This window comes from Lethenteron reissneri, chromosome 9, assembly GCF_015708825.2.
Source record: "Lethenteron reissneri isolate LAM-NWPU_2019-01 chromosome 9, ASM1570882v1, whole genome shotgun sequence".
NCBI lineage: Eukaryota > Metazoa > Chordata > Hyperoartia > Petromyzontiformes > Petromyzontidae > Lethenteron > Lethenteron reissneri.
This window is the reverse complement of record NC_083787.1, coordinates 1,189,263-1,203,292: the sequence shown is the minus strand read 5'-3', so window position 1 is coordinate 1,203,292 and position 14,030 is coordinate 1,189,263. Positions and strand designations below refer to the sequence as shown.

The 14,030-nt window shown below is 52.0% G+C and overlaps 1 protein-coding gene across 1 annotated transcript in view; it reads right to left on the bottom strand.

Moving 5' to 3' along the window:
• LOC133340403 (FH1/FH2 domain-containing protein 1-like) overlaps positions 1 to 14,030 on the bottom strand; it is a 61,086-nt gene that overhangs the window by 14,647 nt on the left and 32,409 nt on the right. The window contains exons 6-12 of the mRNA XM_061548595.1: positions 10,823 to 10,917; positions 9,436 to 9,547; positions 8,070 to 8,164; positions 7,083 to 7,226; positions 5,726 to 6,006; positions 2,231 to 2,526; positions 801 to 923 (exon numbers count right to left, since the gene is read on the bottom strand). Of these exons, the coding sequence (XP_061404579.1) occupies positions 801 to 923; positions 2,231 to 2,526; positions 5,726 to 6,006; positions 7,083 to 7,226; positions 8,070 to 8,164; positions 9,436 to 9,547; positions 10,823 to 10,917 (1,146 nt within the window). The remainder of the gene's footprint in view (positions 1 to 800; positions 924 to 2,230; positions 2,527 to 5,725; positions 6,007 to 7,082; positions 7,227 to 8,069; positions 8,165 to 9,435; positions 9,548 to 10,822; positions 10,918 to 14,030) is intronic.

The window sequence follows — 14,030 nt, the reverse complement described above, 5'->3', positions numbered from 1 at the left end:
ACACTGCTATAGAGTTAGTGTAGCTACTACTACAGCCAGTACACACTGCTATAGAGTTAGTGTAGCTACTACTACAGCCAGTACACACTGCTATAGAGTTAGTGTAGCTACTACTACAACCAGTACACACTGCTATAGAGTTAGTGTAGCTACTACTACAGCCAGTACACACTGTTATAGAGTTAGTGTAGCTACTACTACATCTAGTACACACTGCTATAGAGTTAGTGTAGCTACTACTACAGCCAGTACACACTGCTATAGAGTTAGTGTAGCTACTACTACAGCTTCTCCCCACTCGGCACACGGGTTGTGCAAGACGCCCGCCAGCGCACGCTCCGGCACATGCCCCCCACCAACCCCCCCCCCCCCACCCACATGGCTCCAGTCATCCACTTAATAGCTGGGCCCGCAGCACTGTTTTGTTCCAGATTCGCAACGCAGCGTCGACAATTGACCTATTCATCCGGCAGGAGGTTTGTCGACGATTGCTCGCGTGCTACGAAGGAGACTCGCGCGCACGCGTCGTAGAGACAGAAAAACAAACCCCCACCACGGCAAGATTGACGACACTACCGACGAGAGCCTTCAAATCGCTGCAATCGCTCCACGAACGAACGGAGTTGCAAGTAGACGCGCCCATACTGGACATCTGCGAAAAAGAGCTTCACGGCTCACCGGATTCCTCCTGCAGCCTAAATAACGATTCTGATTAAAAAGAGATAAATCCTCGAGGTACGCGAGAGGCTGCCGCGAGGCTTGTGGAGGAGCGCCACGTGGGGAAGTGGGCGGCGGGTCACCTGGCCGGCGACCCGCGATCGTCACGTTTCCCCGGCTCACAGAGCACGTCCCCTCGTCCGCCTCCGCCTGTCTCCCCGTCCGGCCGGAGTCCGTGTTCATATCGCGGGGCCGCGTGATGGAATCTGCGACGCAGGGGATGGGGAGGGATTGTGAGGCGACGATCTCCCGTCTAGAGAGTCAAACGCGACAATGATCTTCAAAGGAGAGAAAACTGCTGGAGGATCCATTTCAAGAAATAGGAAATGACATTCTGCTGATATACATTTTAAGATAACGATCCAATTCTGTAACAGGCCTAAGCTGTATCACAAGAAAGCCACTTATTTAAAAGTGTTAATCTAATATTGACTTTTCCCCCCTTCGTAATAAACACAAAGTCAATAATTTACCCATTCAAATATCCCGACAAGCCACCTTAGTTAACATTCACGCAATCCCTCCCGGTGACCCACACGACGGCTTTATTATTCAAAACCTCCGCGGCCTTGTAGGGATCAAAGTTGGCTGCTCTGCTGCGGGACATTGTTTTGCACGCGGAGTTTATTTTTTTTGCAAGGTAACGTTAAAACAACTTAAAGCTGTAAGCGTTCTGGCTCCAATTAATACGCATGCACCACATTTTATTTTTATTTAAAGCAAGGCACATTGTGTACACATTTCGTAAAAACTGTTTGAATCACTGCAACTTTGCGCCAGCGGTCCAGCACTCTCGGAGCCACACACACAAACACGCAGACACACACATGCAGACACACACACGCAGACACACACACGCAGACACACACACGCAGACACACACACGCAGACACACACACGCAGACACACACACGCAGACACACACACGCAGACACACACACGCAGACACACACATAGACACGCACACGCAGACACACACATGCAGACACACACGCAGACACACACAAAGACACGCGCACACACACACGCACAGCTGTAATTGGCAGTAGATTTCCTGCGTGATGTTTGACTCAAAAACGTAATAGTCCCACAGCACGAACCCCCTCAAGCTCTCCGCACCTCGAGGCTCGGGCTGAGCCGAGCGAGACCGAGTGCACGGGCGTTGACCAGCGCCAGGGCTGGCAGATATTATAAGAGGGCAGCACCAGAAACTCACATTCACGTGTGGAAAATAACCAGTCCCGTAAACCTCATGCCCGTCAGCAAGACTAATTTACAAGATTGCTGTTAAGCACAAAAGCAGGCTGATCATTTAATATGATTTTAAACGCAAATTGAGGCTTAACGACCACATTTTCATGTATTTTGTAAGCAATTATTGCGCAAGCTAAATACACATGGCGACTCGGGTACACGTTGATTTTGGGAATGTTCTGGCATGGGAATAAAAAAAAATAATAAAACTGCACGCGCACAAATAAAACGAGAGCAATGGACGAGACGGCGGTCTTACTGAAGCCCTGCCGCTGTGCGTCATTCCGGCAGGGCGCTGCTCCCAGAGGGCTCCCCGGCTCAGGCAGCCTCCTCTCGACCGCCCCCCTCCACCGGCCCTCCGGCCCACCAGCAGCGGGGACGCCGTCCACCAAGCACTCCGCGACGCCGGGGGACACGGCAGCCCGCCCGTTGCCCCCTCCCTGGGTGGCCCCCCCCTGGGTGGCCCACGACTCGCGCCGTCGCCGCGACACCGGGCTGCTCCTCTCCGTCGCCGCGTCCGCCTCGACGCTGCCAGAGCTGTCGAAAAACCGCCTCCTGCGCAAACGGAAAAATGTAAACGCTCGTTTGGATCCGCACGGCACGGGCGGGCACGCCTTGGGAGCGGCGGCACGACCGCGCACGCAACCGTTTACACGCCTGCTAGCGGCGTCAGCAGCAGCAATACGAAACTTAATACCGCATTCAATGGCAACGACAGAGCCACAGGGCACGTAACAAAATAAACCGCGTGCATTCAGCATGCTAAAACAAGCCAATGAAAATCCGTCGGCGACCTCACAACCATACCTCGTATGCCGCGCGGTTGGGATGCGCCCTCAATCCAAACGGCGCTCCGGGGCACGGCTCGTAATAAATAAATCTGGCCAATGGGTCTGCGGAGGGCTACAAGGCAGACGTTAAGACGCTGGCCATTAAACCGTGAACTCCATCATCGGAGGGGCTTTGAATCCTGCCACTCTGCTCTTTCACCGAAAGCAACGGCTGTTATGAGCGCAAAAACCCGCTCTGCCAAGTCGGCAGCGGCGAGCCGCGAACCCAGCGGAAGTTATTAGTTTGCCGGGAATGCTGCCGATAGGTCTCCCGCGGGGTGGTAGGAGATGCAGCGTATTTAAAAGGTATGTAAATTATAGCTTTCCATTTAAAGGGGCACCACAGCCTGCCTGCAATACCACGGGGCAGGGACGGAGCAGACGCTCGCCGTGAGCACGTCTGGCTGGTGTGTGTGGCCGTGGATATCTTTAAAATGTAGAGGAGAAGCATTTGAAAAATTGAAGGCGAGAGTATTTGTTGGCATCCATGATTCATGTAGGGGCCGCCTGTTTGGTGGACGCACAGTCAAACATTCCTCGCTTGCGGGCAACATCTACAACTCGCACACGCGACTAGCATCTTAGCGAGCCGATCTTAACCCCAACAAGGAAGGCGTTCAATGTGTGAGGACTCATTTCCCCGGTGAACTGTCGTAGATCCAAGGCCGTGATGCAATTGAAACATCGATTTGTTGCGTCCATGCTTTCACCGTACTGTTTGTAGCATTTCTTATTTCTTCCCATCTCTTTGGTAAAGTATTGCTCATTTTACGAGCGTAAATGTAACATCAGCATTTGTACGTATACAGATTTTCGTCAATGCACTGCTGGATGCGGGATTCCCCATTACCAGATGTCGTGGGGAAGCTTCCATGACAGTTCGACAGCACATTGGTCAGCGCGGTTTTGTGAAAGTGTGGGAACAGTGACGTTGGAGCCAAGAAAGTGCGGCAGAGAAAGTGCGATGGATGTGGCTGTACTACCCCTCTGATGCCAACAAAGCATTTCTGCGTGAATCGGCATAATTCTAAAGAACATGAATATGTACACACAAATCTACGCATGTAACACGAGCCTAAGGATAAATGGAAAGTCAAAGAATCGCCAAACTGTGACCGTGGTGAAGCGCAAACCATCAAATGCATCCCCGATGAGTGCGCCATCATCCAGGGCGCACTCCCTAGCCGAATCGCTGCAATCCGCACAGCGTCTCCTGGTTGAAGCACCTTAAGATTCAACTGTGACATCATCTACACAAACCGTTGCTTACATGCCATACGAAGGAAGAAGATGAACCGATGAACCGACGCATCGTTACACTCCTGGGGGGCGCGCTTGCCGCCGAGTCCGCCCCGCACGTTCCGGTTATGAAGGAGACTCGGGAGAAGGATTCGGTTTCAAAAGCCATGAGGACTCCCAGGGCCCTGAGCGCAAGCGCAAAAGTTTCGCGCGATGTCGCCGGAGCCAGGGAACGTCGCCGATCTCCGCGCTCCGCTCTCACGCACGGCGGCGGCGGCGGCGGCGGCGGCTCAGCGTCCAGGGGCCCCCACGATGCTGATCGGCATGAAATCCCACGGAGGCCATTTCCAGCGCAGGTGCTCGAGACCGCTCGAGAGCGCTTGCCACTGGCACGGCAGGGGTTTGCGCGTACCGACCGTGCCAAGAAATATAGAGTGTCGCCTTAAAGCGGACCCGTCCGCGAAGTGATTAGACTGTGGGAAACTCAAATTGTGCTCGGGAATTTCCTTGTTGACGAAGGGAAATTATTCTCGATGGAACGATAAATTGAACGGCTAATTAATGTGGTACAACTTCCTAATTTGAGAAGCCACCGAATCAGCTTTCGTTAAAGTGTACTCCCCGATCGAATTAAGATCCGCAGGTGTGAATTAATTTGAAAACATTCAGGTGCGAAAGCAAAAGAAATCGCAGCAGTGAACTGCGGTCATAAACTCAAGAAACTAAGCAAAACAAAATCTCACGAACCAAGTCCTCACTACGGGTTCCAGCAAATTCGCTCTGGCATCAGGATGGCAACATAAACGATCGCCGATTAACACACGGACCGTCACGCGTCCCACGGCGGGTCGCATTTCACACGACATCCTGGATAGCGCTCACTTTGGGCTACGGATCCCCGTCTCGTGCCGCCTACTCCCCCGTCTTACTGGTGAGAAACCAAGGTTGCCTCCACACAGGCGCATTTGGCCACTGAGATAGGAGGAATGAGGGAATTATCGTGCATAGAAAAAAGCAGTTGCTCGTAAATTCGCTTGTTATTTATATTAATATATATTTTTTTAGGGCAGTGTTCTTGATGAATGTGTTTAGTTTTGTATTACTTGTGCACACCATTGACAATGCAGCAGCACCACCACGGTGTTTTTTTTTTTTTAATCGGGGAAAAATGTCTTGGCTGCCACAGCGAACCTCAGTGTGGCAAATGCAGCGTCAGGCAGTGGAGCATGGAACTTTTAAATCATCTCGATTGAAAAACATTTTTCTTGAGAACTGCTTTTTGTGTTTAGTTTGTTGTTCTTCCCCCGCACCTCCGATTAGCACGGTTGGCTACGTACAGTGCAGAAGTTCAACATACATGTGTACATCCGTGGAATGCCACGGGGGCTGGGAAAATGTGGAGTGGGAGCGGGAAGCGGAAGGTGGGACAGGCAGCACGGGAGAGAGCGGCAGTGAGGGGGGTGGGTGTATGCAGTTTCTGATCGTTATCATGATATCATGAGCCGGCATGTCTTAAAGAATTCTTCCTTTTCATTTTTCTTTTGTCACGAGTGAGGGCCCGGGCACCAACGACCCCGAATAACGAGCCGCCACCGCCTCAATGCCACCCGACGCGCTGACACAACTTGTGGAAGGCCCCCCACTATCGCTGCCCCTTCCACCCCACCCCATCCCCCATTACGCACCCGTTGGCGGACACGCGCGAGCCGATGTAGTCCTTGGCGGGCGACATCGGGACCGGCAGTGATGAGTACGCAGAATCCGTCGCCGGGGCGGCCTCGGAGCGGAGGCTTCCGCCGGGGAGGCTTTTGGGGGAGGCCGCGGAGGAGGGGGAGGCGGGCGGCTGCCCCGAGCGGCGACGGTTGCCGCGGGTGCCGCGGTCCACCGAGTCTGCGTCGCCGCCGGGGGTGAGTCGGCGCCGCTCCCGCCGGGACTCCTCCTCGCCGTCCTCCAGGTTGAGCGCCGTCTGCCGCGCCGCGGGGCGACGGCCGTCAACGGCCATCAACGGCGAGGGGGCGGCCCGAGAGGGAGCGCGAACGCTCGCGCCGCCGGTACCCCGCGGGGACCGCGGCGACGGGGGCGACGGCACACAAGCCGGGACGGCACACAAGCCGGGACGGCACACATGCCGGGACGGCACACCGGCGGCCGTACGTCACCACAGACACAAATCCTCATGCTCGTGTTCTCCACCGTCTCCCTCGGTGGGACCGTGGCACTTGAAAGAGGCAGTCGGAGGAGGCTTTTCGCAATTGAGGCCAAATTCCACTCAATCGTTCTTCGTGCGGCCCGGCACGAGGGGGTCACGGCGCGGAGCCGGCGATGGTGAGATTCTGGATTCAACTTTCTATGATTGCCAAACAACATCAGGTGCGTGCAGTGTGCAGTGGCTTAATTTAGCAATGAATAGAAGGGATTTGTACATGTCACAAGGACAGGAGTTGGGAAGCACTCGTCCTGATGTTTGTTAAAATATGCAAAGTAGTGTTCCACTCAAAGACGCACAGGGAAGAGCTCATCTCCTGACAAGATCGCTGAACCGCAGGAATGTGGCGAATGTGGAATCGCCACCGTCGACTTCTAACGAAGGCGGAGCACCAGCCAAGCAGTCCGCCAAACCCAGATTAGAACTCGCAACCTTTTACAACTATTATTGTTACTATTTTTTGTATTATAGCAGGTAAGGCCCATAGAGCTAAAAAGCTCATTGACTGAAGCGATCTGACCACAAATGACAGCTCAACGAAGTGGCTTATCAAGTGGAAATGTATCGCAGCTAAATAATCGGAGGACCCGGAGAAACATCCACGCGACTACAGAGAGAACATGCAAACTCCAAACATACAACAGGCGTCAGGGTCAGAATCAGACTCACGACCTCCTGTATACCAGGCGAGGCAGTTAACATCTCTCTACCGTGGCGCCCCAAGAGCCGCCCCCTCGACCTGAAAGATCGATTGCGAGCCCGCACGCTGTGCCCGCTACGCCGCTTTGCACCAGTCCCGACGATGCCTGGAACCCGAGCGAGAGTTGCGGCCAAACCTCGTAGGCGTGCAACTGCTCCACGAACTCTGGGTTGGACGTCTTTGTGCTCAAGTGGTTCTTCACAATGTCCTCCATGCCCTGGGCCTCGAGCCAGTCGGTCATGTCGTAGAACGAGTCTTGATCGGGCAGGGACACCAGTGTCTGTTCGGCAAGGAGACACGGGTAAAAACAAAAACAAAAGACAAAGATCCCCCGTATAACCTTAACAGACTGTAGGGGCAAGTGCCATTAGCGAGCACCTATGAAAACCGGCACGGCACACGAGGGGGTGGATGGCCAGCACCATGCCCCACCGCCTTTCTCTCCCCAGTGGTGATATTTACACATTGCACCAGATACTAATTTCAGGCTGAGTCGACCTAGGGGAGGCCTAGGACCGGTTCAGATAATCGTCACTGGTGTTGGCCGTGAGCGGGACTAATAAAGTACAACCATAACCACAATCATATAAACAGAAATCTATTTTATAGCAATATATTGGGGGAGACATTTTGAGGATATTTGAATATATATTATAATTACAGCCTTGGCGTAAAGCATCACGTGAACTCCGGTCATCCTCGAAGCGGCTTTTGGATGGTCATCGAACAAAGACGGTCACTGCATCGCGCGTTTTCAAATGCGCTTCTGCGGCCGTCTGGAACGCTCTTCCTTCCGATATTAGGAAGCCACTGGAGCTATGCACTTTTAAATATAAATTTAAAACTAATTTCTTTCCAACTGTTCTTTGTATGTAGATTGTTGATTGTCCTTTCCCCGCACTTCCAATTAGCACGGTTGGCTACGTACGGTGTGAAATAAAAAAAACATACGTACGTACATACGTACATAGTTTACATACGGACAAAGCAGCGGTGAATATTCCATGCAAACGAGCGGCAGCGCTGGACATTTTAATTGCCCGACATCCATAAACTCCTCGGCCATTATGAAGATTTTGGAAAACCACAGTGCGGCTTCTGTTTACTCCGACCGCGCCGATACCTTGTTAATGACCGTCATGGCGATGACCAGGAGTTCGGGATCGCCGCTGTCTCGCTCGCTCAGCAAGGCCATCATGTTGCACCAGGGCTTGGCGCCTGGTGGGGGAGAAAAAACAATGACGAAGAGACACACACACACACGTACACACAAAAAGACAAAGGTCCCTAGTATAGCCTTAACAGACTGTAGGGGCAAGTGCTGTTAGCGAGCACCTACGAAGTCTGGAACGGTACACAAGGGGGTGGGCGGCCAGCACCACGCCCGACCACCTTTGTCTCCCTAGTAGCGATGTTTACACACCGCACCAGGTACTCATTTTAGGATGAGTTGACCTAGGAAAGGCCCAGTACCGGTTCAGATAATCATCACTGGTGTTGGCCGTGACCGGGAATCGAACTCGGGTGGCCAGGTTTGTAGCGCAGCGTGCTAACTGCTACACTACGCTGCAGTGGCTATCCAGCCTCAACTCTGCATGGCTTGCGAGGTCAAACAAGATCAGGGGGAGTGTACCAGGCAATTTGATTACCACAGGAATGATTGGCTGTGTGGTCCTTCTAAAAAATAGCTATTTGCAGCCCCTTGTCAGTCTACTGCTGTGCCGATGTGTGTGTCTGCGTGTGTATGTATGTATGTGTGTATGTATGTGTGTGTGCATTTTAATATTTGTGCGTGAATGTAATTTCAGATGAATTTGGGCCACGTCACTGCCCCATCACTGACGTGGAGTGGGGAAGCATGCATCCAGCAGGGGATGTAGATGTAGCAAAGGACTGTACATTACGATTATTATTATTATTGCAAAAGTAAAGTATAAACTAACTGGAAGAAAACTGAGGGTTGTACTGGAATTTTTGCATTTACTACCGACAAAAGTTCGTTGTGCACATTACAGTTTTGTTGAGATTCGTTCAGATTTTGGGGAACACTGCGGTGAATTACTTAGCAATTTGTGCAGCCATCTGTGAGAAGACAGTGCAAAAATAATAGCATATTTTACAAAATTACATTAAGTATTTGGATAATCTTTACGAGACATGATCTATCCACTGCTAGATAAAGGCCACCCCAAGCTGTTGCCATCTAGCCGCCTTGTGACGTAACAAGCCATCTAGTTCCTGCACATCACCACGGTGCGAGTCAACTCTTGGCCCACTCCCTCCTTTAACTCCCGCTCCATCACTAGACTCAACCGTCGGCCATCACCCCTCCCAGCGACGTGTCCTGCACAAGGGCTCGCTCACACGAGAGCCCAGGATAGGGTGTCAGCGGTGTGAGTTCTCACGTGTTTTTTACCCGACCGGGAGATGAAACACGCAACTCGGTGGTGGTGTGTGGGTGGGCGGGAGCCGCTCGCCAGGCCACTCACCACGTCGCCGGTCCACGGTGCCGACGGCCTGGATGAGCAGCCGCGGGTTGGTGGCCGTGTACTCCACGAACACGAGCAGCAGCTTGAGCGCCGTCTTGACCACCAGGCGCGACTGCTCGCCCACAGCGCACAGCGTGAGGGACGCCCTCGCACCGCGACGCCGGGGAGGGGGGCGGGGGGGAGTGGGGGGGGGTCCCGCGTGTCCTCGAACCATCGCAATACGCGGCCGGTAACCTCCAATCTTGCCGAGCGATCGATCCGAGCGATTCAGCGGTAGGCTGACAATCTCGTTTCACCGTTTTACCACGTCCCTATTTTAAAGAGAATCGCACCGCTTCCTAAAAGTTTGGCACAAAAATAAAAACTTGGTGATTTTTTTTTTTATCGGTACTCGACAAAAGGACTTCAAACGGTACAGCCTCCCGCTTTCACTGGTAAGTTCGGCAAGTTGGCTGCTGCCCGGAATCACAGGAATGTGCATTGTGTATTTTTGCCAATCGACCAAAAATTCTGACATTTGCTGCCATCCCAAAGCTCGGCAGTCAAGCGACGAGGGAGCGCTCCGGTTTGGTAGGGGCCCTTGTTTTTGGCCCAGCTTGGCATCGGATGCACCGAGGGGGGCGGTAGGGGGGGGGGATAGTTGCTGCCATTTATTAATCTGGAATGCCTGGCGATAATTGACATTCATTTTGTCCTGTCAAGGCCCAGGTGACACCCGCTGCCAGATCTGCGGTGACCTCTGCAGCGCGGCAAATGAGGCAGAGGAAACACGCAGCGTGAGGGAGGAGCGATCATACGCTGCGGCGATCATCTACTCGGGGTGTCTTTTAACTGATAATGAACAGGGAACAAACATCGTGACCCGTGAATCGGGCGATTTTTTTCATGCCCCGGGAAAAATTTGCAATCCAGACGGCGGCGCACACTAAAGCCAGTTCATATCACGCAAGCAGAACAGAGCGCGTGCATGTTTACAGTGAGTACTATTCATTACTTTCACTGAACATGGGCCCCGTAAGAAAGACGAAATAAGCAATAAATGTGCAAATTTCATTTCGTTATAAAAACGCAACGAGCACACACGCGGGGCTTGCTCGCGTGCGTGCGTGCGTCACAGCACGCAGGCGCGTGTGTCTTGGGTGCAATGGAGCGAGGCGAACGCTTATTAAGTGGAGTAAATAAAACTCCGCTTTGGGGTGGTGGGGGGGATATAAGTCAGCTCTGATTGCTGCAGCGTGCACGTTTGCTGGGGAACGGCAGATTTAACGCAGAGCAAAGCGATACGAAGTCGTCAATACAGTCAATGATCGCCATCGACTTGGACTTCGTTAAGTCAGGTGGGCCCTCCACTCCCTGGCGAATGGGAAGTGGCGGGAGACACACGTACGTCGCTGGCGGTGAGCTCGTACAGCCACTGCACGGTAAGGTTGTGAGCGATGACGCCATTCATCCCGTCCACAAAGAGCATGATCTGGCTGAGAGCTGGCAAGGCATGCACACACACACAAAGGTCATCAGTTTAGATTGTTAGGCTGTCGGTGCAAATGCTGTGAGTGAACACCTACCAAGTGGCGGAGCCGGCCAGAGGGCCTTGGGGAGCGGGGAGTTGGGGGGGGGGGGGGCTGGAGGAGTAAATAGTCGAGGGCCTCGCGTAACAAGGACTCCGTGATCGGCCTGCGGGTGGTTGAGTAACGTGGCACCGAGTGGCATGCTGCCCCAGGCCTAGTGGCACATCCGAGTCTCCCTCCTAAGTCAACCATGCCCGGGTTACCTTGGTCTCCCAGTAATGATATATACATGCATGCTGTATATACGTACAACGCCACTTGTTACTTTACTACCGAGTCGACATAGGAGAGGCCAAGTACTGGTTCAGATCCCACTTGCCAATTATGTTATCCATGGCTGGTAATCAAACCCACGTTTCCGTGATTGTAGCGTAACGTGTTAATCACTGCTCCACCACTCCCCATTATTACGCATGCAAAATAATGATGCAAATCTCATCGCCGCAATGCATGCATCAAAGGTTTTACTTCAATTTATTTTGTATGTATAGTGTTGCTATGATCCCCGCTAGATTCTGCTATATTCACTATAATGTAAACCATCATTCATCACAGGCTAATCGTTATGTGCATATCCATGACGCAGATACACACACACACAAAACATGCATACCCACTCACAAATCAAATATCCCCCGTGTCATCTTCAACAGGATTTTGGGGCAAGTGCTGTTAATTATCACCTCTGCAGCCTACCCACACACACATTCACAGAGAGGGCGATTTCTGCTGAAGAGGTATCAACATGTTTATTTGGACTCATCTTCTTGGTTCTTTCGGTAAAATCGCGTAGAAGGGAAATAATAAAAAAAATTTAATAAAACATAATAAAATAATTCTCACGACGTTTCGGCCACAACGCAAGCAGCCGTCCTCAGGTGAATTATTTTATTGGTTTATTTTTATTATTTTATTATTTCCCTTCTACATGACTCTACCGAAAGAACCAAGAAGATGAATCCCTGCAGTCACGAAAGCTTTAATCGAAATGTTTATTTATAATTATATTTATATATATGTCCTCGGGGCATGCGTTATATAAACAAAAACAATGACATTCTCTGAACTCAACGGTCCTTTAGAGACGAGATGTCTGTTGACTGTTTCGACTCATCCATTTAATTGTCCTTCTCCCACACTTCCGATTGGCACGGTTGGCTACGTACGGTGCGAAAGAAGTTCAACGTCCATCCACACCGTGTACATCCCCCCACACTGCACGCTACGACGCTTCCCCTGTCTGCCGCTTCACTCAAGCTGCTCCACTTGTGGAACTCTTCCCATCGTCTCTATCCCCGAGTAGTTATACACACTGTTCAAGTCGACACGCATTCTCACTCTTCTTTATCGCGCCCTCAATGGTGCTTTTTGATTGTGGCCACTGTCGCGTTTTGGGCCTCTGCTCCCTGCGTCCGGCAGGCAACTGTGACTAAAAACAAGCAAACGCAGAGTAGCGGAGGCTGCTGCTGCTGCTGCAACATCTTGGCAAGGAGGTGACACAGACCGAGGGGGAGGTGCCTCTGCGTCACTTTTCCCACTGAGTCCTTCAATGGAGCTCACTCAGCGCCCACGGAGAGAGTCGTCGTTGTGGAAAGGACCCATCGCTGTGGCTACTGTACTGCTGGGTTCTGTGGCCACATCTCTTCGCAAATGTCAAAAGTGTTTAACGACGCATTTCTTCATCCGCAGTGGAGCACCCCTTTTACGGGACCCTTTTATACGTGACTCCTGCCACCCACGGGCAAATTCTATCCGAGCAAAGCTCCGTTTCGACTGGATGCACTGCTTCTATCGTCCCACAACTGTTGTTCGGCCAAGAGGAATCAGCCCAAAAGTAACGGTGAATCGAATTGCATGTGCGCATGTATGTGGAACTTCTTTTGCACCGTACATAGCCAACCGCGCTAATCGGAGGTGCGGGGGGAAAGGACAATTTCGATTTAAAGTGCCAAGCTATTCGCGGCTGTTTGTGCGGATAAGGGTGAGCTTTTTCCACAGGTAGTTCCAGGTAATAGGATCGATGAATGGAAAAACGCGGATACAAGAAACGCTACGTCCACAACGGGGCTAACGTGACCAAGTGCAGAGCAAGTGGGGTCATCTTTTTTTCAACTCCGCGATGCAACTGGGAAATTCTAATCTGCCAACTTGACGAGCAAACCCATCAGCAACAGAAAAATCGATTAGGCAGGCTGGGAAACAAAGAGATTCATGCAGGCTGCCCGTATGGGGACAGCAAAGTGGCCACACACTCAGTTATTTTGAGCTGGTGGTCTGAATAAGACCAATGGCTTCTGTAGGTGCAACCCGGTGCAGCTTCGTGTGTTCTTAATCGTCGAGGTAATAGAGAGCGGAACTTTGTTTGCAGCGGCCCTGAGTCGGAGCGCTCTGAAATGAACATTATCCCACTGAGAGGCACGGCAGCAAACTCCTCTCTTTGTTTACTCCCCAAGTGTTCCCCTGGCTACTGCTGAGATGATTCAGCATGCAGCCTTGAAGAGATGAATCAGAATGGAGGGGGGGGGCGGCGCGGGGCGGAGGGGTGTGACCAAACGCTCCCGTGACTCTCGCGGTGCGTGCCGGAGGTGGTTGCCGCCCGGCCTGTCGGTTGACCCGAGGCACGCAGCAGGCGCATCGCAATTACCACCGCCATAACAACGACGTTACAGCACGGGGGTTGTTGTCACGTGATATGTATGAGAATTCGTGTTTTGTATTTTACAGGCCTGCCGTCATCGATTAATGTATTCTCTCACGCGTGCATTCTATTTAATTTACGCCCAAAATGTTTATTGGAATAACTTAAGAGATCGCAGCCAATCCACACCGCCGGGTCGTATTTGCGGTGCCGTGCCGGTATTGGGGCAGCCGTTTTGCCCTACTTCACCATGCTGGTCAACGCGGGTTTGTGAAAGGGGAGAGAGCAACATCGAGCAACTCAGTAATCACTTGGGTCACCCTTGCAAGAGAAGGAAATGTTTCACGCATCTCAATAGGGTTATTTAATCTCCTGGTTACATCAAGGAT